The sequence below is a fragment of the Aulonocara sp. 'chitande type north' Nkhata Bay genome, linkage group LG19 (assembly GCF_057382095.1).
Source record: "Aulonocara sp. 'chitande type north' Nkhata Bay isolate Kocher_YH1m ecotype deep benthic linkage group LG19, A_spYH_male_GT1.1, whole genome shotgun sequence".
NCBI lineage: Eukaryota > Metazoa > Chordata > Actinopteri > Cichliformes > Cichlidae > Aulonocara > Aulonocara sp. 'chitande type north' Nkhata Bay.
Genome location: NC_141362.1, coordinates 3,772,550 through 3,797,500, shown reverse-complemented (window position 1 = coordinate 3,797,500; position 24,951 = coordinate 3,772,550). Strand labels below are relative to the sequence as shown.

The following is a 24,951-nucleotide window of genomic DNA, read 5'->3' as shown; positions in this document are numbered from 1 at the left end:
ACATTTCATCATGCTAAAGTTATGATATAAGAATAGATTGGATTGTGCGGACCTCGGTGACACTCCCAGGCTGCTTACCCTACAACCCAACCCTGATTCTAACCTATAAAACCCTTGAACACTCAAGCAGCTGTTCGAAAGTGGAAGTAGCCTCGACACACTGAGGTGTGCGCTTGTCCTGTGCTTTGTTACACTGTGGCAGTCTCAATAATATTACCACAGCACTTCAGTGTCTGACCAAATGTAAACCATGCTGGAAATGCTGTTCTTATCCAAACCGTGGGACATCAGGAAATGCTGATCTGACAAGAACCCTGAACCATGGCCAAGGTGTTGTGTTGGGAGGAAATTCATTTACAAACTAATGAAGGATTAGAAAACCTAAATCTACTAAATCACACGCAGTGGAAACAGCTTTTATTACCTAATTGCAGGGTTCAGGGTATCCATTCTTCTCTTAAATCCAGCTTTGACAGATGTCACATGGTGACATGCAGAGCATCATGTGACCCAGCTGAACGTCAGTCTGCAGGCATAAGTATCCTTGGGCAAGATACTGAAACCTGAGCTGCTCTCTGCGGTGTCTGTAGCTCAGGAGGTAGAGAAGGAAGGTTGGTAGTTTGATTCCTGGCCAGTGTTCCCTCTAAGCTGTGCGCGTGCGCAATTGTGCACTGCTGGCACAGAAAATCTGCGTCGTGCACAAAAGAACATCTAACCTAACCTTTTGCAGTGTTAGTCAGTGACTGGCTGCTCCCGTGTGGGATCAGAACGATGCCGCCTTATCCCACAGTCCAGCCAATCACGCGATTCACATTCGTATATAAGCAGCTGATCAACGTGGCTGACAGGCTCTGACAGCGTCCTTATGTGCGACACCGGTGTTTTAGCAAAGCGGCTGATGTGGAGTGAAGCCACGTTAATGACAACGTGTACAACCATTGGAGATGTGAGCAGGACAGACGGAACAACTGACGGACAAAGTGTGGACTTTATAGCAGTTTTTAAATTGTGTTGATGAGACACGTAAAACCAGAGTTACGATAAAATATCTGCAATGTTTGTTTTTCTTCCTGAATACTGTCGTTGTTTATATTTACTGCAGGAAGAAAGCCATTGTTATTTTTGACGGTGCCAAACGTTTGGTGGACATCGTGGACATACAGCGCTGCACTGCAGAGTCACACTGCTAGCATCGATGCAGCGATCAGGACGCAGGACACAATGTGACGTAAAAATAAGCATGCAAACTTGCACTAAAAACTCTGCGAAACAGCGAGGTGAAAGGTGAACCGCGTTATAGCGAGGGACCGCTGTAATCTTGAAGGTAAGTCACAACATACCCTTCGTAAATACTAACGTATAGAAACCGTTACCAGCAATCATTCATTTTGTGTGGCTTTTTTCACGGTTTGTTAACATGCTGTGTAGGTGTGTACCTGACTAGCTGATATCGACATAATGGGGAAACATCTGGTTTGACTGTTCTTCACCTGTAGTTTGAATGCTGAACATTGGCCTGTTTGAATCATGAGACCAGTCACTACACAGAGATGTGCTTCTGAATGTGGACGATGTGTCTTCTGCTGCAGTGATGCAGCTCTGCTTGTGTTGAGTGATGTAAACAGCTGATCGATCTAAACGCTTTAAACGTCAAAATTGATCATTAGATTTTTTATGACACGACAGCGGTGAGTGTTCCCACCTTCTGTTCTTTGTAACTTAACGCCATCTTTACGTTTTCCAGTTTTGGACATGATTTTGGAGGATATATCTTCGCAGTAGCGATTGACCGCAAAGTAAAGCTACCGGAAATGCACAACCCCACATCCGGTCTCAAACCAGGAAGTTAGCATTGTCTCGTGCACAGGGTCTATTGTCCAGTCTACATGCATAAGTGTCCTTGGGCAAGATAAGCAAGTTGCTCTCTGATGTGTTCATGTGTGCATGTTAGATACAAAGCATTTAGGTGGAGGAAAAAGGGCATGTTGCACAAACATGGGGCGATCGTGGCTCAAGAGTCGGGTGCTCGTCTTGTAATCGGAAGGTTGCCGGTTCGAGCCCCGGCTCGGACAGTCTCGGTCGTTGTGTCTTTGGGCGAGACACTTCACCTCCCGCCTACTGGTGTTGGCCAGAGGAGCCGATGGCGCGATATCTCAGCCTGGCTTCTGTCAGTCTGCCCCAGGGCAGCTGTGGCTACAACTATAGTTTGCCTTCACCAGTGTGTGAGAGTGAATGAATAGTGGCATTGTATAAATACAATCCATCATTATTATTATTACAAAGTGCAGTTACCATCATGGTTGTGTTTGTGGCACAGAGGTAAAATCGTGATCTGGAGGTGGCAGGATGTTCGCTGACAGTCAAAAGTCCTCATCAGGCAGCAGACTAGGTCATGTTTACGTGTGCATCAGCGTCTCCTGCTGTGAGCAGGTTGTTTCTCTGTCAGCCTGATTTTACTCCACTCGTGTTTCTGTGTTGACTTTGACTCCTGTCTGCACTTTCCACCAGGATTCCTGTCACACTTCAACTGTTTGCATTTTTAGCTGAAGTGTTAACTTTCCAGCTAAAAGTCTTGTTATCTTAAGTCATTCGACACAGATATAAATTATTATTCAACATTTGAGGCATTTAAGCGGCCCTGTGAAGCCCTCCTCTGTGAGACCGGCCTTCTCATATCAGCTCATGCTTCCTGACATCACTTTACAGGCTGTTTCATCAGTGGCTTAAAACAGAACCAGAGAGAAGGCCAGAGTCGAACAATATCACTGATTAAATACATGTCGGTGTACAGACAAACAGGAAGTGAAAAGAGATGAGTGAAAAAAAACTCATCGGGTGATGGAAAGCCCACCAGCGTCTTCGTTAGACGCTGAAACACCACGGCCAGCTTCATGGAGATCTGAAGCACGGATGTATGGCAGGGAGGAGAAGGAAAAGTCCTGTATGACTTAACTGCCTCCATGGCTGCAGCGCATGAAGAGCTACATCTCAGACTCTACAGGCCTCAGTTAGCATGTTAAATGTTGAAGTTCATGACAGTAAAATTCAAAACCCCTTAGCAAGTACAGTTTGCTTGGAAGGCTTCTTTGTTTCTCTAAGAAGAAGATGGCAGCACTGCTTTGGTTTGCCAAGCTGCATCTGAACACACCGTAAGACTTCTGTCATGTCCTGTGGCCATAATGTACATCACCGTATCTGGCAAAAACCAAACACAGCATGTCCCCACAACATCAGGCATGGTGGTGCCACTGGCACCCAGCATGCATCGAGTTGATTGTTGGGTTTTTTCTCTGTTTGCTTTGTATTTTAGGGTTTTACCATCAATATAAAGCACATGTAACGTTTTGCTGAATTTAGATCATACAGCAGGACGATGATCATGCAGCAAATCTACTAAAGAATACCTGGAAAAAAGAGGTTTGTTACAGACCTCAACCCAGCCTGAAACACTGTCGCGAGCCTTAAGAGAGCTGTGCATGAACGTGAACCTCAGTGATCTGAAGCAGCGTTGCAAACAGCTGTGCGTGTAAATTCCTCCAGAAAGATTTGCGAGGCAGTGTTTGTGTACCTGCTCTTGTTCGGGGATTGAACGATAGAAAACGAGGCAGCCTACCGCTGTATGTGATGATGCGCTCAGTGGAGTCTCCTTCCCCGTAGCGGGTGATGGGTGTCAGGCGGACCAGGTAGGATTCAGGTTTAATGAGTTCAGTTAAGTTGTAGGTCAAGAGCTCCCCCTTCTGGATGGTTCCCTCCATGGGAATCTCCTGCTCCCACCAGCGAGACTGACCCATCTGAAACAAAACGCGGGATTTTCCAACTCATCCAAATAACACATTCATTTCGATTAACTCGACAGATCAGCCTAAACTCAGCACAGCGTGCCAAATGTTCATTTGGTTTTTTTAATGGGCAACAACAACAGGAACATTCTGCGTGTTAGCCTGAAGCAGCTACTGTGGCTAACTTTACCGTAACACGTGACTGCATGTCGACAAGCAGCAGCTATGCAGAAACTCTAAGCTGAGGCAGAATGAGAAATTGTGGAAGCGTTATTGCCATATTTGTTTCCATGATGCACTAGAGCAGCTGTAACTGAGCACATATTCCACTAAGGCCAGTTTCCTATCACCCAATTTAAATCACATTATGCAGATCTTCACCACAATGCAATGAGATCTTCAGGTTCTCCTTAATCCATGCCTGTCTATGGTGCATGACCAACACCTCATTGTTGCAGGACGTTACAGGAGCTACAATGTTGCAAAGAACAAAACATGTGCTGCAGAAATGTAACATGTATCAGAAGGTCATAGGTCATTTCTGTACTTCAGTCTGCTTGATATAACACGATTACTAACATGGACTCTTTAATGGCTCATAAACAGGTGACTGATCTGTCACTCTATGGTGCCTCCCACACCACCATCGTGCCTCATTATGTGCAGTCAGTACAGTACAACGAATAAATTAAATATTAATTCTGAATTCTGCTTTGGTGTGATTTTCTGTATGGGAATACTTGAGGCACAAGTGTTTAAATTGTTGTGTCTTGATTTGTGTCATCTCTCAGTTTCCTTCCCCCAAATTAAACATTTTGATATTTCTTCCCCGACTTTGTTTGCCTCCTCATAACTTTTTTCTCCCCATCAGCACTTCCTCCTTTTCTCTGTTTCTCAGCAGCTCTGCAGAATGAAAAGACGAGCCAGTTGCCATGGGAACACATCTTCCTCCTGCTCCTTATTTTATGATGCCAGGCTGCTGCTGCAGGGACCTCAGGTAGAGTTTCAGGAATCTGTGCTGCAGGAACATTTTCCACACGTGTGTGTGTGTGTGTGTGTGTGTGTGTGTGTGTGTGTGTGTGTGTGTGTGTGTGTGTACATACACGTGTGTGTGTGTGTGTTGTTCTGCCATACCAAGCACACCAAGTCATGTGATCAGTGTGTATTATATGAAGCTGAAAACTAAGGGAGGCAGATCCCAGAAGGTTGATTCTGTTCATCTGGACGTTTCAGTGGGAGAAACGTTTCATCATCATCATCAGGTGACGTCTTCGGTCTCAGCTGACTGCAGGTTTCCAACCTTATAAGCAGGACATTTGCATAATGACTGAAGCCAGCCCACTGAAGGAACAATGTCACGAACAGCCAAAGGAGCTTGCAAAGAAAAGCGTCTGGACTTCTTTAAGTTGCTTGAAGACGTTTCACCTCTCATCCGAGAAGCTTCTTCAGTTCTAAGGTCAAATGGTGGAGAGTCCCAGATATAAACCTAGTGCGAGTTTCCCCCCACAGAGGGACAAAAGGACCCCTGATGATCCTCTGATCGCCTGAGCCAAGGTGTGAAACTGGGTGTGGGTCCCAATCAGCCAGAGTTTCAGGTGAGCTGGATGACTGAGAACCTTCACAGACACAATGTCATGAACACTGATCAATGAGTCCCATTCACAGAGAGGTGGGGAATGGCTGCAATCACAGCATGTAAGATGGTGACAGATGTACCCTTAGGCCCCTCCTCCATTCAGAGATGGTCTTTCCCTCCTTGACTCCGCCCTCAAACCAGCGTTCCTCCCTGTCCAGGATGTTACATCCTCATCATTGAAAGAGTGTCCACTGGCCTGTAGGTGTAAACAGACTGCAGAGTCCTGGCCTGACGAGGTGGCTCTTCTGTGTTGTGCCATCCTCTTAGCCAGAGGTTGTTTGGTTTCCCCGATGTATAAATCCTGACAATCCTCCTGGCACTTAACAACTATGTTACTCTGTTTGTGTCGAGGGACCCGATCCTTGGGGTGGACCAGTTTTTGGTGCAGCGTGTTTTGGGGTTTAAAAGCCACAGAGACCCGGTGTTTAGAGAAAATGCATCTCAGCTGCTCCGATACTCCTGACACGTACGGGATCACTACCAACTTCTGATACATCAGGACATACGGGAGACGTCAACTGTGCTGATGACCTTCTTCATGACCGTCATATTTAGCAGTGCGGCTCAGCTCTGGTCAACACCGGATCGTTGAGTTAACCCTGGTTAGCACGGCCGTGTTTCTCAGTGTTGCTAAACCTCACCAGTGTGGATACCTTTGCCCACATGTGTGTTTCTTTGTGTCGCCAGGGATCGGAGTCACAGTTTGGGAGCACGGGGAAAGTTGGAGCCACAGTCACTACACTCACACTGTGGGATTCAGGGGAATCGCCACGGGAGCCACAGTGCTGGAGATCTGTATATATTTCTGGAACAGTGTTTCTCTGTTAATAAATGCAGCCCTGAGTGTTTATAAGGTCGGCTGAAGCTGAAGACGTCACTTAGACGAGTGATGAAACGTTTCTCCCACTGAAAACATCCACAATCAACTTTCAGGGAAAATATTCCCAGAATTTTGAAACCTTCTAAAAACATTAAAAACTGAATGAATGTCCTTTTAATATTTGTTAATCCCTACAGATCACCTGCAATTACAACAATTACACAACCACTGATTTTTAGCAGAGCTTCACTGCAGGTGAAGCCCGACAGAGAGAAAGGAGGAGGAATACTGCCACCTACTCTCTGTCTCTCCCACACTCACTCGTATACACTATGTGGTCAGTCACTGTGGGCTTTACCTCCATGTGACTCTGCAGGGTAAAATCAACTATAGAGAAAACACTGAATGCCCCATAAGATCTAAAAGTCTGTTACAGGCCCCACGAGGACAGAAGAACAGAGAAGCAGAGGCATGTTTCAGTTTGGTTTCCCCATGCTTTAAGCACACTGCTGCAAACTGCATTGTTATGTATTTTAGCACCATGGGAGCATTTACAGGATATTGTTTTATAGTGATATTATACAGGAAAACTGTTGCTCAATAAGGCCCATTTACTAGTTGTTTTTCTCTTTCTCTGTGACCCAAGAATTGATGTGTAAGAATCACAGGCTGGTGCCTCAAGGTCAAAAACACCACAGAGATCACTCCCTTACTCCCATCCTCCCTTCTTTATCTCTTAGAGAAAGGTTTGTTAAAGGCCAGGTGGTTTGTTTCAGAATTCACTAATGAAAGAACTCTGTATTCTATGTCTAGGAGTGTATTTCACTGGGATAATCATAAATTGTAGCTGAACTGATAAACTATACAAAGGATACTTCCCTGCTCAGAGGGCAGGAAGGCGCTTCCTTATTTGGTCTGTACCGGTCTGAACTGAGAATCTGCTGACACACGAACCTTTTTCCTCTATATAAACTGTTGTCTGATGAATAAACTTTGAGTTGGTTTGGGAAGGCAACCTGAAGCAGTCTGTTTCCTTGTTCTCCCAAGCTACTCCCGGCACTGTAACTAACACGCTGAATGGCATATTTGACTATTACTTGAGAATATTCCTTTGAGTTCTATAGGTTATGGACAATCTCTGCTGATAGGTGCCCACGCCTCGGAGGAAACCCGATCCACGGATGACCCGGGACGGAGTTTCTTACATGCATGGCACTTTGTGATGTTCTTAATGGAGCAAGAACACCAAGAGAACACATGCAGGAACAACGAGGTATAGAAACAACAACTTTTTAGTTGACATCTATCAGTTAACGTGACTATCAGTCCATCCATTTTCTTAATGCCATTTTAACTGGGATCGCAGAGGGCTGGAGTCTTGCCCACAAGAGGCTGGGAGAGAGGTTGCCGGTCCACCAAAGGACTAACACAGAGGACATATACGCTTGCATCCATATTCATCCTGCAGCCAATGCGGAACCTAGCACACGCGTCTTTGATCTATGGGAAGAAGCTGGAGTAGCTTGAGGAGAACCCATATGGGGTAACATGCAAACTCCACACAGAGAAGCCAAAGGCAGGTTCAAACCCAGGACTCTGGCTGCAAGGTGTCAGTGCTAGCTGCTACACCACCTGTTTGCAAAGCTAACTAGTAAATGGTAAATGGCCTGTATTTGTATAGCGCCTTTACTAGTCCCTAAGGACCCCAAAGTGCTTTACACACATTCACACTCACATTCACACACTGGTGATGGCAGCTACATTGTAGCCACAGCCACCCTGGGGCGCACTGACAGAGGCGAGGCTGCCGGACACTGGCGCCACCGGGCCCTCTGACCACCACCAGTAGGCAACGGGTGAAGCGTCTTGTCTTGTCTAGTACATCACCATATTTATTTATTTTTGGTAACATGGTAAACTGGTTCTCATACAGTGCTTTTCTATTTTACTGGCGCACTGAAGGTGCTTAATATTTGACTTGTATCAAACACATAAGACAGTATATGAAGATGATCCTGACACCACGACATCGGACATTGTGGAAGTTAATGTTGTTATTCCAGAGTGGGATTGGGAACAACGTACATGAATCTAGAACAGTAACACAAAGGCAGACACGAGTTTGTGGAGTTGTAGTTTCTTATTTCTCATGACAACTTAAAGTTCCTAATTTAAGCATGTTTTTCTTTGCAAGCTATAATTTCACACTGGTTGTTTTCCTTTAATCACAAAGCTGCTTCGAAGCACAGCTATTAGAATAGTTAGTCTGTCTACTAACTATGCTAACACCCCTCGTATGCATGGCTAGTTTCAGGGGTGGTTTAAAAAGCTGCGGTGCACTCAGTTCATTTCAGAATCAAGTGCAAAAAACAGGCAAAAGGCTTTTTCAGTAAATTAGTGTCCGATTGAAACATCTCCTCCCACCTCACATGTGGTCACCGTGCTCTTTGTAAATACAGCCTGGGGGAAGTCAGCAAATCAGTCCTCAGTGGTTACAACAGACTTTTTCAATTAAATATTTCTAACTTCATAACTCACTTCACAGTTATGGATTATAAGCAAGTCTCATAATCCATAACTGTAAAGTCTAACGTGCATATAGATGGATTTTAGACATTTCAAAGACCCTTATAAACTCTGGAAAACCTCCCCTGAGTTCGGACAAACAAAATGCAAATGAAGACATTTGTGGGGACGACTGATTGCTGCATTCAAATAACAAACCTGCTGCACTGACCTGCCTTATGCCGAGTCTGTAGGCCAGGATTCGATCCACAGCGTTCGGCTCCATCTGAGTCCACTGCAGCTTGAAGCCGTAGACTCGCGGCCTGCTCTGCCACAGAGCGCTGTAGGTGTCGTAGTAAAACTCTGGAGGGTTGGCTTTTCCTGAGGAGGCAGTTGGGTCAGAGGTCACACAGGGCTGGAAACAGGTCCAGGATGTCTTTTTCACTCATGAATAGAAAACAATGTCGTCACCGTGTTTTTCAGTGTGTGACACTTGGTGTTACGATGGGTCGTTTTTATATCTTTGGCTGCAGATTACTCGCTGTTGTGTGTTTGTGTGGCGATGCTTGGCATGGTGGAACTACCAACCAAAACAAGGCTGTTGGCCAGTTTAGCAAAACTCTTGCTTTTCTCAGCAACTTGCAGGTTGCTTTCACAGGACTCAAAAATATTAAGCAGACTTGGCTGTGTCAGTGATACACATGACCACATTGTAACAATGGCATCTCTGTATGTTTGTGTGTATGAACCTGCTTTTATCAACATAAGTATCAATAAACAAAGATGGATTAGCTGATGGCAGTATAGTTACATTTTCATAAATATATAATGCTAACAGCAACATGATTTCTTTCTATGTGATACTGTTGCTAATTCTGCCACTGAGTCTATTTTACTCCAAACAGCTGATCAGTAGTGTTACTACGGGGACTTGAAGCAGTTGGCTGAGGGCATTTAACTAATCTCTGTGCACGTGCACAGTGCATGCTAGACCCTCCCTGCACAACTGAAATGATCAGCAGCTCCTTGCCTTACTTGACGGTTGATCCAGGGACAGTGGCTGCAGTCTCATTTGTTTGGTAGCCACAGCTTTTGACTTGTTTGGTTTGACAGTTGGCATCCATGATCTCTTTTCAAGGTCCTGAATAATCAGGCCTCATCTAACCTTGATGGCCTTACAGTCCTGTATGCACCCATTAGAGCACTTCACTCCTGCTGTTGTTCCTAGAGTATTTAAAGTAGAATGGGAGGCAGCGCCTTCAGTTTTCAGGCCCCTCTTCTGTGACCTTATGCCATTAGACTAACAGTAAATGCAACAGGAAGCAGCACAGCACTGTGTTGGTGTTCTCACGTCTCATGTTTTCTTGTGTTTTACGTGACTGTTTTAAACCAATGGTGTGTGTTCTGCTTGTGTGACAACAAGATTATTTATGTTAGACTTCAGCAGAAATCAGGGCTTTAAAAACACACAAAATGACTTTTGCTGTTGTGACTTCAACAGACAGAAATGAATCATCCTATTAAAATTCTGTTTGTTTCATCTGTCTGACGGTGGGAGGAGCAGTCAGACCGTCTGGCGAGTCGTCATGTTGGCACTTTGTCTCACAGTTTCATGTCTGCTTCTGTCACTTTTATTCTGAAGCTTTACGCTGTCTCATTGGTCGCTGCAGGATGAGCAAGGTTTAAAATGCCACCAGTGTGTTCACACCTGATTAACAACGCAAACTTCACCTCAGCAAATGACAAGTCTGGCATAATCACCACCATTTTCTATCATCTTTATATCCTGAGCTTACAACTCCACTCTTTAAACACTTTCTGCTGCTGCCTGCAAAACGCGCTGCTGCTCAGCGGTCGGCCCTGATAAGAGGCTTAACACAGCGGCGGGTTTTACAGGAAGTCTCTGGGCGCTGACAGGGTGCCTCTGCAGGGGAGCTTTCAGAGAAGACGCAGACACAAGTGGACTCAGAGACTGAAACCCGCAGAGTCGGTTCAGCCTGGAAGTCAACAACAACTCCAAATTCACGTGAGACAAAACCAGACCTGTGTAATTAAAGAGATGGATTACTCGTCCGACGCCTTCTCTTTTATTTTCCACAAAAGTTGATACGTATTTGTTGAAAACGTAACGAGCTGAGTTACCATGATTCAAACCCCAAAAGGTTTAAAAAAACATTTTAAACATATTAAATGTTGCCTTCTCTCCCCATGCTTGTTCAGTTACATGAAATTATGATTTTATTCGTTTCCTCACGTTAAGATAAAATCCTCATAACAACAAAAAAACTGAAACATCTGAAGCTCGGGATACAAACACTGCTAAAATTATTAAGTTAAGCATTCCACACACACACATGTGTACATATATATATATATGTGTGTGTGTGTACACATTAGTAATCTAAAGGATCCTTCATGACTGAGTACCCGCTGTCAGCAGACCCTTTCTTTGTGCTACATGTAGTGCTGTTAGCTTCTTCAGCGTGTCAGGTCCTGCTGCTGTCCAGCTCTGCGCTTGTCTGCTTTGGTGATGGCGACCGGCTCATCCTTTAGTCCACCAGTCACCGTTAGTGTCATGTGACACCTCTCTCTCTCAGATGTTCTTCCAGAATTGCTCAATTTCAGCTCTGGATGGGAATACACTCGCTGCTGTTATTCTCCTGTAGCTGAGCGCGCACCGTGGATGGGATGGATCTTTTCAGAACAGACCTCAGCTTCTCTGGTATCTCACGTCAGCCTGGTGGCCGGAGCTGTGAGCATCTGGCAGAGCCTCAGTTATGGAGAACTTGTTTCCACTCAGGACCCTGCTATGCCTTATTTAACTAGCTAACTAGTTAATCTTGCAATCAAGTGCCCCTATGATTACTGTGACAATGGTGTATATAGGTTCACTGGTTTCAGTGGTTCACTGGTTTCAGTGCATGCTAGTACAGTTCTTATATAGCTCTCCTGGAGTACTCAAAGCGCATTAACCCCATACACACCCATTCACACAAGCACTGAGTGCTTTCCTAACTATCATTCATCCACTCCGATGGATGTGGAGAGCAAGTCGGGTTAGTATCATGGATATTTGGCATGCAAACTGGGGGAGCCAGGGATCAAACCACCAACCTTCCAATCAGCAGCTGACCTGCTGACCTGCTCTGCCTCCTGAGCTGTCAGACTGTGGGCCAACTGATCTTACAGAGCAGCAGGAGGTGTCAGGCTCACATCAAGTGTCCGACATAAGGCTTCTTAAACCACTTATGACTAATAACCTTGGGCTGTATTACACTATGGTACATAAAACTGTTTAGAAATCCCTATAGTAATATTTTCAATGCTGTCATGAAGGCAGCTACACCTTTCTTATTAAGCTGACAATGAGGTCATGTAGAGTAGGGAACTGCAGCACTCCTACAGGCAGCGTGTCGTCAGTGACAGCAGCTCGTTGGAAAATTAAGACGCGTAAAAGTCAGGTCTGAACTCATTCCAGACGAGTACAAAGTCAGCCTTAAATCATCCATTGGTCAATAATCAACGGGGACGTGTCCCAGATATGATCAGGTCACATTATCTAAGCCAACATGTTCAGATTAGGTACTGTAGATAACAGCAATGTTATGTTTGTCCATACTGCCTCCTGTTGCTGCCGTTACGGAGAGTTCCAGCAGGTGTCGCTGTGGTTCTCTTTAGATGTTATGTGTACTTCCTGTTACGAGTGTACGGACGTTCATGTTGGCTGCTAATAAACGCCTGGCATACAGTTACAGCGGACTGGTTATTATAAGCAAAACCTACAGGTACCAAGTCCACTGAAAACCTCACCGAGAACCAAGTTCTAGTCAAATGTCTTCACTTTTTAAACAAGTCAAGCAATTCAGGAAAATCTACGATGACTCAGGTCATGTTAAATATAAAGTGACTAAAGTGCAATAACTCAAAAAATAATAAAGCTCACCTGTGACCAGGAACGTGCAACGTCCTGCCCCGGCCTCGTTGGTGATGTCACAGGTGTACTCGCCATAGCCCTCCCTGTTCAAAGCTCTGACGTGGTAGTTCGTGTCGTCTCTCTGGTCACTGAACTGTCCGACAGTCAGGAGGCGGGTGCCCAGCTTCCACTCATATCGCAGCAGGCGAGCCGGATGAGCTCGCAGCAGACGGCAGGTAAGGCTGAACGCCCGGCCGAGGGCCTGACGGATCTCCGTGTGCTCGGGCTCTACGGCGGGAGGGACTGCAACACAGAGCCAGGGAGGTTTCTGACACTACTGATTTCAGGCTTTCTTCACTTGGTCTCATTTTTGTTTTTAACCAATATTACAAACTTCACACAATGAAAACCAGCATAAATATTATATATAAATAAAATAATGGAGAAATGGCATCACTTCCTGCACTTCAATCATACAAATCCAGATCTTACTCAGGGCTGTGTTCACTTCACTGTTAATGAAGCCAGAATGGCTTGAAAATAGCCTCTTACATATTTATAGGATTTAAACTCAGATGTGCGTTGGTGCTGCGGTGCTCCGCTGAGGTGCACTGTGTTTTTAAATCCCTCCAGCAGAACTTTAACAGAAGCTTTGAGCCGAATTGCAGGTGTCACTTCACAGATTAACATCCTGATGCCAAACAAGGAATAAAGAGAAGAAAAGAGCAGCTGCAGCAGCCGTCCTGCGACCTTTCTGCAGACAGGAACATCATCTGAAGGATGGAGAGAACCAATAAGATGTAAAAGCTCACGAATGTCTCAGAGAAGAAAAACAAGTTGACTTTCGTGGTCAGGACGGGTGGAGGTGGCACAAAAGCACTCAAACGTGGCGTAATGAGTGAGGAGTGACCCGGCTCATAGGGTTTGCAATGGTACTGTAAATGGGAAGGTAGGTAAGCATTTCCTGGTCCTTTTGGCTTCTAACAGGGCCGAGATTTACAAATGGACTTTGTTATTCAGTAAAACTGAAGCGAGCGCCACCGTGGTTTCACTGGAAAAAGCCCTGAAGCCACGGTGCCACGCCCTTCCTCATTTCTTATTGTACCTGCACTGAGGGTTTGAATTCATCTCAATCGGATGTAAGTCCAGACTTGGAGCCAATCAGAGGTGGACTCTGGTGTAGTTTGGATCTTCGTCCTGCTGCACCCACACTGAACTTCTACAGGATTTATGGTTGCATCAACTACAGCAACGTGTCCAGGTCCTGACACAGTAGGACACTTTCAGCAAATCACCCTTTTGTTCTGAAGTGCTGTGTTTACGCCAGATGTACAAGGTTCAAAAAGGTTTTTGCCTCGTAAGCCCAGAGAATATCTCCCCGAGAGCCCGAGGATCCTGCAACCACAAACTCAAAGTCCTGTAAGGTCTTCACTGAGCTGCTGTTTCTGGGCAAGATGTTGAGCCCCAAATTATGGTGACACGTCGACTGTTCTGCTAAGTTCAATAAAGCAATAGTGTGAATGTAGCTTGTAACGTATGAAAAGGCTTTGAGCAGAGTAAACGTTACTCTGGCACCTGAACCATGAACCACACGAGCCATTAGTCTGCTCCACTCAAGGATCCAGGTTTCACTCAAACAGGTGATTTCCTGAGATGGTGCACAACTCATCCTGTGTACATGAGACACACACACACAGACACACACAGACACACACACAGGTCTGAGGTTTGTTTCGAGCCCCTGGACATGTTTCCACGACCTTCTACTGAGAGGGAAACACAGCAGGAACATGTAAAGGTCAACCGGACGCTTCTGCCTGATGCCGACCTTCAGCCAAGCCCTCTGATTGGTCAAAGAAGACTTCTAACCCTGCTTTCCCATAATACACTGCTGGACCCAGTCCCAGCTTGTTGATGAACTCTGCTCTTTCCTGCAGTTTGAGCAGCTGCTCCACGAGACACTTCAGGGCCAAACGAAGAACAATTTAATGTACGAGGTAATCGCAACAGAATGCAATGATGTGCGCATCACTGCAATGCTGGATTTTATTAAAGATAATAAAAATGTTGAAAACGAGATTCTGGGATTTTAGTGGAATTTGTTTCACATTGTTTCATGCAGCAACCTTCTTTAATGACACTGTAGGCGGGAGAGTGGCTGTTGTTTCAACATCCGCTCAGCAGTTTGGGGCATCTGTGTCACGCTTTTCATGCTACAATGCAGCGATGGCCATGTTTACCACATCATACTGTCTTTGGCAAATGAAAGCTGCTGTTAGGATGCACTCAGAGAGATGCACTGACCATGATTCACCTGAAGGCAACTTACTGCACATGTTGCCATTAACCCTGAGAAAGCACCAGCTTTGAGTTAAGACCTGCACATTCCTGTGCCTCAGAGGTATTTTAATTGATTTGAAGTTTGTAATCATTTGGTTTTAATAAAGCAGCTGCTCTCCTAGGCTGTAATATTTTCCAGAGAACAATGGGTCAAACGTCCAAGCCCCCCCCCCCCGTCCCTTGGTGTGATTTTAAACAGCTGCTACAGTACGGAGGACCACAAGAGCCAAACAGTTCTGTGCTTAATTAATGAATTGTAGAATAAAATCTGCATTTGTGAATTCATTTTTGAATTCCAATTTAATAAACTGATTTTAAAAATGCTTTTTAAGTCTTCATTTCAAAAAAAACATTTTCGAATTGCACTTTAATAATAATAATAATCAAAAAAGGTTAACTTGTTTAACTTGTCACCACCACACATCACTGTCTCCTCTGTAATCCAGTCACATCCAGTAAGAGCCTGTGAGGGATTATTGTCAAAGTGAACCCTGAAACAGCTCATTTGAAATGTTGCTCACAAGGTTTTGTGCTGTACAGCTCGCTTCTCGCTCACAGATTTACTCGTGTTTATTTGTCTGTCAGCAGGTTTCTCGAGGCTCAGGGAGATTTTCTATTCACGTACACTTAGAAGTTAAATCTGTGTCGCTGTGACTTAAACGTTGTTTCACTTATTTCAGAGTAATCCACCTATAACCTGACTGTAATCTGCTTACTGTGGCTGAACACCATTAAACACCTTCTGTCTACAAAAGTCTGATTTCAGTGAAAATGGAAAAAACATGTTTTTATGTGATTCTATTCTTCTATTCATTTTTAATATGAAATGTTTGAAAATGTCTAACATTAAATCATTATTTTACTTGTTGTAGAGTATTTAAAAGCAGAGCCTTCAGTTTTCAGGCCCCTCTTCTGTGGAACCAGCTTCCAGTTTGGATTCAGGAGACAGACACTATCTCTACTTTCAAGATTAGGCTTCAAACTTTCCTTTTTGCTAAAGCATATAGTTAGGGCTGGACCAGGTGACCCTGAATCCTCCCTTAGGCTGCTGGGGAATTCCCATGATGCACTGGTTCTTATTCAATCACTATGTGCTAATAGACCTCTCTGTCTCTCTTCCGTCCTGTCTCCCTCTCCTTAACCCTTAACCCGGCAGATGGCCCCGCCCCTCCCTGAGCTTGGTTCTGCCGGAGGTTTCTTCCTGTTCAAAGGGAGTTTTTCTGTCCCACTGTCACCAAGCGTTTGCTCATACGGGGAGGTCTGACTGTCTTACTGTAGAGTCTTTACCGTACTGTGTAGGTGGGGTCACAGAGTTTTCCTAATCTATTAAAACATGTCTAATAATTGGTTTTATTTTCAACCTACATTTTCAGCCACCTTCTTCTTAGTCTTCAGATACTAGATTGGTTTGTTGATAACATTGTTGAAATGTCAGATTTGGATGAAATCTGCTCGGCATTTAATAATGTTGACTTGTCAGGAAACGAAAAGGAAAAATAAAGCATCACTAAGAAGATTTGTTTTTCAAACTATGAGTCAGGTTTTGTTCCTTAAACTCAAAGCCCGGGCTGCTGATTTCCTGTGAGTGTCTGCGCTCTGCAGAACGAGGCCCATCCGAGCTGCAGAGGAGATTTGCTCTGACAGCCTTTTAGTGTGGCATGAAGCCAGGAGCTGCAAGTCTTCCCGTCACATCCTGTGATGCTATTTTGTGCGACGCAGCAGCCTGCAGGTTAGACAGAGCGTGACTGGAAGGTGGTGGATTCAGTTCTGTCCGAGACAGGCAGGCAGCATGTGTCCGTCAGCATCGGCCCGAGCGCCCGCGGCGGTGAAACGCGTACCTGCTGAGCTGCAGCTGTCGGTGTGTCTTTCAACTGATCTGCTGTTTGTATCAAACTGATCTGGAGCTGTCTGCTCTGGTGATCGGTTTGATCAGTGTGACATTTCTTCTGCAGGGCTTAGGAGTCAGCTCCACAATGCATTCTGGGTATTTTAGGGGCTAAAGCAGCAGTTGTTGGTGGCTGTTTACATGAGCAGCAGATGTTACGGTGTGAGCTGCAAGGAGATCTTTGACGGGAAAACGTGCAGTAATTATGCATAACAGACTTCCCCTCTGATAAATAATCACGTACACGAGTCCTGCAGGAGCTGAACCTCAGCTCATTACAGCAACAAAATCAAGTAGAGTTCCTGTTAATAACAGTTATTGTTGCAGGAAGTGCTGTGGTGTCAATGCCTCACTCATCTACCAGGCTCAGCAAACGTGCCCCTCACAGATTTTTGGACACTTCATAGGCTACGTTCACACTGCAGGCGAAAGCGCATCAAATCCGATTTTTTGACCCTGTGCGACCATCTATCCGATCATGGTGTGACAGTGTGAACGGCACAAATCTGATATTTTCAAATCCGCTCTGGGTCACTTTCGTGTGTGGTACTGAATCCGACACATATCCGATGTTTCAGAAAGCGACTGCTGCTTGATGGTCATGTCGCATTAAATCCGTCTTTTACGTCACCGACACAAGACAGGCGCCAATTATCAGCGCCGGAGAAGACATGGTGAACGCTTCCTGGACATCCAGCGAAACTCTTGGGAAGACAACGTAAACATTTTATTTGTCCTGTATAATCTGCAGATTCTGACAGAAATCTGCAGCTATCCTTTGAAGCACCGCTCCTCTAAAACAGCAATAAGGATCATTATTAGGTTATTTACATTATTATGTAAATAACAAAATAACTTAAAGCAAAAATTGGGAAACGTGAAGTCCGAACTCTTTATATTAAGGCCATCAGTCAAACATACTGTTGCTCTGGGTCTAAACAGAGCACGCTGTGTGTGACGTCTTCTTTTGCACATGCGGGCGTGTTGAGCGTTCACACTAGAGCGCGTTTGCTGTCGCATTTTATTTGTAGTGTGAAGAAGCAGACAAAAACATCAGAATTGAGCATCACGACCTGCAGAGTGAACGTAGCCAGCCTGTAAACTCAACTCTTTGAGTGGACGTCAGTGAGAGGAGCCACGTTGAGTTTGAATGAACACCTGTTACAGGAGCAATGATGGTTTGTTCCCAGATCTGCCTCCACGTTCTCCGAGACACTTGAAAGAACTTCAAGAACTTTGTGTGGGAATCCTGATGCCTGAGAAACTGACTCAGCCTTCTGCTTCCTGGCTACAGCTCACTGATGAATAAAACTATGTTTCTGAATGTTGTGACATCGTGGAGCTGTGTGTGTGGCTGAGTGACGTATGCGTGTTACCCACACTGCACCACCAACTGTATCAAGGCCTCTCTGGGCTTGACGTTGAAGCCGTTGTACTGGCTCGTCTGGCAGCGGTACGTCCCGCTCATCTCTCTGGTCACGTTGCTGATCCTCAGGATGCCGTCGTAGCTCTCCGTCTGAACGGAGCCGTCTGGCATCAGTGCCGTTGCCGCCGCCGCCACCCCGCTCTCCTCCACCCGAGACCACAGGATGATGGGTTTGGGTTTTCCAGAGACCAGGCACTGCAGGTCTACGGTGTCGCCTTCCTGAGCGATGAGGTGAGAGCGCCCCCTGGGGACGGTGAGCTCTGGAGGAACTACAGGGACAGAGACAGGATATCTGCTAACTGCCAAGGTTTGGACCCTTCAGAATAAAAGAGGAGCAGGTCTACAGCTGTGCATGAGAAACCCCCGCACACAAACACATCCTCCAAACACACACGCACATATTTGTTTCAAACTCCACTGCAGTTTGTTTCAACCTTCAAACATTTAGTAAACACTTAAACTAAAAATGTAAACTGCATTAAATTACAAATAAATGAATCAAATAAATGAGCTACTAACTCTTTTACGCTGCGTCCGCACCTACACGGGTATTTTAAAAACGTTTCTATGCGTTTGGACCTTTCGTCCACGTAAACGGCGTTTCGAATCACCGAAAACAAGTTTTTAAAAACTCCTTTTTTGCGTTCACGTGTGGACGATTCAGCGATGCTTCGTCTCCTGCTTTGCGTTGGTGTGGGCGCCCCGTCAAAAACCTGTCCGTGATGCCAGCAGTGTCCAAGTGTTTTCTTTTCTTTTCATACCGCGCGTGGTTGTTGAAGGAAGAGGAATAAAGTCCAGTGCTTTCTAATTAGGGAGCATTAATCCAGACTTTTGCCTAACGAGCTGGAGGAGGCGCACCAGGAGGGTGACGTGGAGCGTCCTGCTGTGGCGCCCCTCATAAGGCTGCAGTGGGTATAATGCCTTTGCTTTCTGACTCATCTGTGAGGTTAACTTTGCCTCCACACACAAAATGTTTTTGTTTCGTGTCTGATGGAGAACTCGTCCTTCATCTAGAGTGACACTGAGAGAGCTGCTGGACTGTTCTAGCATTTATTTTCCTTATGGGGATTCAGGAGTGACCCAAGCGTGACCTTCATGCGTCAGCAGGCGTCACGCACAGTTTGGACTAAAGCGGGAGTTCGATTACCCCCGCCTCCTCTCGGGCTCTCTGACTGTTTCTTTCACTCTGCCAAGGTCATGAACAAACAGGAAGCCGCCGGCAGTCGTTCATCTGCCTGACATCTGTCTGAAGGTCTGCTCCTCTCTGTATCTGCAGAAGCTCAGAGCTTTGTACCACAGTTCAAGGACTAAACAACTATTATTTTAATCTTGGTGGCACAGAGGAAACCAGCCAGTGACAAGTGTACATGAGTTCATTCCCACTGTATGTTTTTGAAATGATGCAGGATGCGTCAAACAGCTGTCACAGATGACAAGGTTCAAAGAAAACAATTCAGAGCTGCAAGATATTATTTCTGAAAACCCGATATGAGGAGTGGGCGGTTTTATAATCAGCCTCAGTTCTGTGTGCGGCAAAGTTCACGCTTTATCTGAATGACTGTCATCAGCAGCTGTGAGGAGCTGCCCTATGCAGAGCTGACGAGCTAGCTGAGCGTGGTTCAGGGGTGACCGACTGCTTGGCCTTCAGTGCCGCAGCCCCATGTCCAATCAGGCTCTAGTGTTGATCACAACAGCTGCTTCGAAGGGGCTGCCAAGTCACCGGGGCAGCTGTGATTAGTGTGTATTTCATTAGCATGCATATTTGAGCTGGCAGCTGTTTGTTAACTCCACCTACCATAAGAGCTGGCCTCACCTGTGGTGGATGAAATGTTGACATCAATGCTAATCTCTGGGGTTCCTCCGTTCCTTAGTGATGCCACACAGGTGTAGGTGCCAAAGTCGGTGAACTTGAGGTCGATGATGTCGAGGTTGGTGGTTCCCGGCGAGACGTCTGTGTCAGTGTGGGTGATGACCATCCGCTCTGAACTCCTCAGAGGCCGCCCGTTCTTCAGCCAGCTGAACTGCAGTTCCTCTGGGGGCGTGGCCTCTACCTGGCAGCTGATCTTCACCTCCCGTCCAATCTGGATATTGTCATCATTGTGGTAAGGGTCAGGTGTGATCCAAAAGCGACCTTTACGGAGACCTACGTGACATAATGGACAAAGAAAGACAAACATTTGGGGACAGAGAAGATGAAGTAGAGGACACAAACACTAAAACACATCAGTGTCCTCGACCGAACTTCCAACATATTCAGAGAACAATCCGGTTGTAAGTTGACAAAGAAGATGCAGTAAAGAAGATGAAGATGCTCAGGTGTTGTGGTTTGATGTGTCTGTGGAGGTGAGGGCTGAGTGTCCGTTTAAATAAGTGCGACTGAAATAAACAACGTGCTTTATCTGAGGGAGCGTGAGTCCTTGAACGTCTCCGACAGCAAGCGTTCAGCTTTATTCTTCATAAATAATTTTACTCCCAGCAGGACAAAAACAGACCATTCATCTGCCAGGTAAATTTAAAACCAGACATCAAACACGAGTGTGTGAAGAGGAGCTGAAAAGGAGTAACTTTATTACAAGTGTGAGTTAGCTGTCAACTATGTATCCAAATAAAGGTGATATTTGGGGGTATTTATGGGGACAGCCTTAGCGTGGACCAAGATGAATATCAAAAACGATGAACTGCCGAACAGAGTATCTGACTCAATGAGCCAATCTGAGCCTAGGAATGAACTGAAAGAGCAGCAGTTCAGCAGCAAGCCGACAGAGGGTCCAACAAGTTTGACATTTACCAGAAACAACCGCTGTTTTGTGGAACTCAGGTCCTTAAATTATTCAAAAGGCTGCAGCATCAACCTGACGGATTTATGAACAGTGTCCAACTCAAAACCTGCAACTGAATTTTTGCGACGACCAGTCAGGTTCTTACTATCTATTAGCATCTGTCACGCGCGCATTTGAACAGAAATGTTAGCTATATTACAAAGTACCCCTCTATATAAAGACTCAGGGGTTGGATGTTTTATGATCATCTTTCAGAGCATCCACAGCTTTCCCTGGATGCTCTTGTTTCGTTGGGGTTCAAATTGTATTTAGTAAATCTTTAACCTCCAAAGACCCGAACTCTCCCACAGCAGCATTTTTAATTTCTCTTTGATGTTTGAATATTGGACCCGATGAATCTAAAAACAAAGAGTCACCAGATTTGTTTTTACCCGATTTTTGTTCCTAAGAACAATGAGAGCCACACATTATTCGTTTTAAATTTTGATGGAACAGTGGCAGCATAATGTCCTCGTGGACAGTATTTTGGTCTAAATGACCCAAAATGTGATGTCCACATATGTGGACGCAGGTCCCAGGAGGTTAATATACTTTTTAAAGTTTGCAGCAAAAGCTCAAAATAATGACAGCAGTGCTCCCTCCTGGCAGACACACCTAAATGCTGCACCACTTTGTCCTTGAATTAAAGCATTCATAGGATTTTCCAAAAAGTTGACCTTTGACCTTGAGGTTGTAGTCACTGTGAATCGAACTCCTCTGAGATTTTTAGTATCTGCGTCACCTCGATTTAACTTATTGAATTCACAATTGTTTCCATTTTAAACTGACTGGTTCTTTGCTGGTGGAGCACTCAAAGCCCTTCACAGGTGTCGTAGCCCCGAGCACTTGTTTTCTATCTAACAGTGCATCAGGAGGACCTCAGGATTCAGTTCATACATTGGCATGCAGACTGGGGCAGAAGGATCTAGATCAGGCAGATGACCTGCTCTACTTCCTTAGCTAAGGCTAAGTCAGTCTACTCACAGGGTTCGTACCTGTACACACACACATTTATGTATATATCGTGCTACAATTCACATTTGATAAATGTCGCCATTAATTCACTCTGACTTTTGCTGTTTTGCTTCCACCACGATAAAATGCACTTCATGCACAGCTGTCTCTCTCTGCACGTCAAGAACAGCTTCCCGTCTCAAATCTCTGTTTTTTGCATTCGCTTATTACCCATCAGTCTACCGTTGCTTACAGCGCTGCCGGCTGCTGTCTTTGTTACTTAAATGACCTCAGACAAGAAAGCCTCATTTCTGCTGTTCACTACTGAAGAAATTTAAACTTTTTCAAATTATGCAATATTGCAGAATATTTTTAAGTTTCTCTGCTATAAAAATCCAGGCCAGGAAAATCTCCTTCATGTTTTTCTGTTTTATCCTCAGTTACTTTGACACAAAGGCCTCTACTGTGATGCTCACACCTCTGTTAAAGTCTCACATGTATCAGTTCTGATAAATGATCAGAATTATAATATTTCTGACTGTCTCAGGCAAAACTGAATCGAATCAGGACCTTGTGAATCAGAATTGAATATAGAAATCAGTGATGATGCCCAGCCCTCATGAGCAGCCTAGGCCTGACAGAGGGGATGTAGCTGTGGGTAATAAGAAAAGATGAAAAGAACTATTGATACATTTTTTGTTAAGTTAAGGCCTGATCTGTCTGAAATTCATAGCCAGCTCTGACACGGAGCCATCAACCTCTGAATGCTGAAAAAGCACAGTGTATCCAGGAAACACATTATATGCTGCGATAACTGCCCAAGTGTCCCCTCTAACACTGCCTTTCAGCGGCAGCAAGCAGGTCGTCGGAGGAGCCGATGAGATGATTAAGTTTAACATTGTCTACAATACTGCCAAAGAGTGCCAACGCACTTTAAGCACAAGCACTTTTTCAGTAACTTATCTTTCCTTAGAAATGTGCTCTAAATAAAGAACTTTGTGTTGACAACATTGTTAGTGAATCATTTACAAGTTAATATTGTCTGTGTGGACGGCAATTTCCCCCACAAAAAAGTGCACATGTAAAACTGCGGTGTTAAGCAATGCAGTTGAAAAATTTGGGTGTGCCTAACTGGTGGGGAATGGGTTAGGGTTAGTGGTGCGCCTTTTTTAAAAACCGTGGCAGAAGGTTAGTCTGGAGCCCTGACTCAGTAATTTGTTTGGTGGCACAATGGTTGTTGTGTAGGCTTGTTTCCCACGTCAGTATCTCATTAGTTCCTATCATAGCAATGACACCCACATATTTTGTCTTGTCTCTTCATATTTTAAATTATTAGAATCACCCTTCCTGCTGTAGAGCAACTAATCCGTCTGAATGGGGCTTAATTATTACTGAAGCCATTTGTTCAGTTTAATCCTGGGACCGTCCACAGCAACGTGCTGCTCTTCACTCTAACTGCTGACAGGATTCATTACCCTCATCACGACTGTTCTGTCCAGACTGATCCGCGGCATCACGCGTGATGAAAACGCTTCATTTTCTGATTCCTTCATTGCAGACGTCATTCTAGGTGATGAAAAAATAACAACGTTTACAAAGTACCAAAGTGGCTCCAACTGAGACTTTACTGCTCAAGATGGTTAAAGAAGTGTAAACGAGTTACTGCGTTTTAAATGTTGCTTACTTTTTCCAATCTGGACACTGATGAATGCTGCACTGGGAAAATGGGTGAGACCAACAGAGGATGTTTGCATTGACGCCACTTACATGGCGGCTGTGGACCCAGGACCTTCTTGCTGTGAGGCAACAGTGCTACCCACCAGTGTAACACTAAAACTGTCTATTGTCACTACAAACAGGATCGATGATGCTTTGCCTTTGATCCTACAGAACTCGTGTCACATTTTCATGTTTGTTGTACATGAATTGTTTGAATCTGTGTGATCAGTGTCTGTAGGAGTTTTTATAGCTCCTTTAGTGCATTAGCAAAGAAATCTTGATGATGATGGATCGTCAGGACGATGTCTGATGTATAAAGCGGTCCAGTTACACCAGTTCACACTCACCAGCACGTTCAGATTATCTTGGATAAATCACTTTGTTGTATGAATATGCAACGATTCACCAGAATCTTGTTTTGTTAATCCATTATTCATGTGAGTCTGTGTGTCATTCACAGGGAAATGTTGGCATATTGAATAACGTAGTTAAAGTCATGAACTACATCAAAGCAAACACCCCTACACTCATATCTGCTCGAGCAGCTTTGATGGATGCAGAGATGGATGTTGGGCACAAATGGTAAAGGATGCTAAAGGATGGCTGCCTGTCCATCGTTGGCCAGAGTTGGAGTTACAAGAGCTACTGCTGAGGTTTCTTTCAGGAAAAACAAGTCCTAACCAGCAGCACATTTCAGTGACAGGGTCGCAAATCGTCCCTTCAAGTTGACAAAGTAGCTGCATTCAAAGCCAAACTTGAATTGTGGGGTTGCCAAGTGCACAGAGGGATATTTGACATGTTTCAAGCATTAGCAGGGCCTTGGGAAGAGATGGAGGCAAAATTCTCCCAGCTTGTGCGAGACCACACATCTCTGCTTTCAAAAGAGTTCAAGCGGTACTTCCCAACCACAAAAAGCCCCCGAACTTCAAAAGAATGGATGCACGGCCCATTCGTGAACAAACCAGGTGAACAGAGCGTGTCTGTGCAAGAAGACGATCCACAGCTGCAAATGATGGTGGCCTCAAAAGTACCTTTTAGATCAGCGGTCCCCAGCCTTCTTTGCACCACGGACAGTTTAATGTCAGACAATATTTTCAAGGACCGGCCTTTAAGGTGTGGAGATAAATACAACCATATAATATGATACGACCGAGA

The 24,951-nt window shown here is 44.9% G+C and overlaps 1 protein-coding gene across 1 annotated transcript in view; it reads right to left on the bottom strand.

The window, feature by feature from the left end:
• LOC147306332 (MAM domain-containing glycosylphosphatidylinositol anchor protein 2-like) overlaps nucleotides 1-24,951 on the bottom strand; it is a 153,865-nt gene that overhangs the window by 47,543 nt on the left and 81,371 nt on the right. The window contains exons 7-11 of the mRNA XM_086274306.1: nucleotides 20,118-20,447; nucleotides 18,259-18,573; nucleotides 12,684-12,956; nucleotides 8,973-9,121; nucleotides 3,614-3,791 (exon numbers count right to left, since the gene is read on the bottom strand). Of these exons, the coding sequence (XP_086130432.1) occupies nucleotides 3,614-3,791; nucleotides 8,973-9,121; nucleotides 12,684-12,956; nucleotides 18,259-18,573; nucleotides 20,118-20,447 (1,245 nt within the window). The remainder of the gene's footprint in view (nucleotides 1-3,613; nucleotides 3,792-8,972; nucleotides 9,122-12,683; nucleotides 12,957-18,258; nucleotides 18,574-20,117; nucleotides 20,448-24,951) is intronic.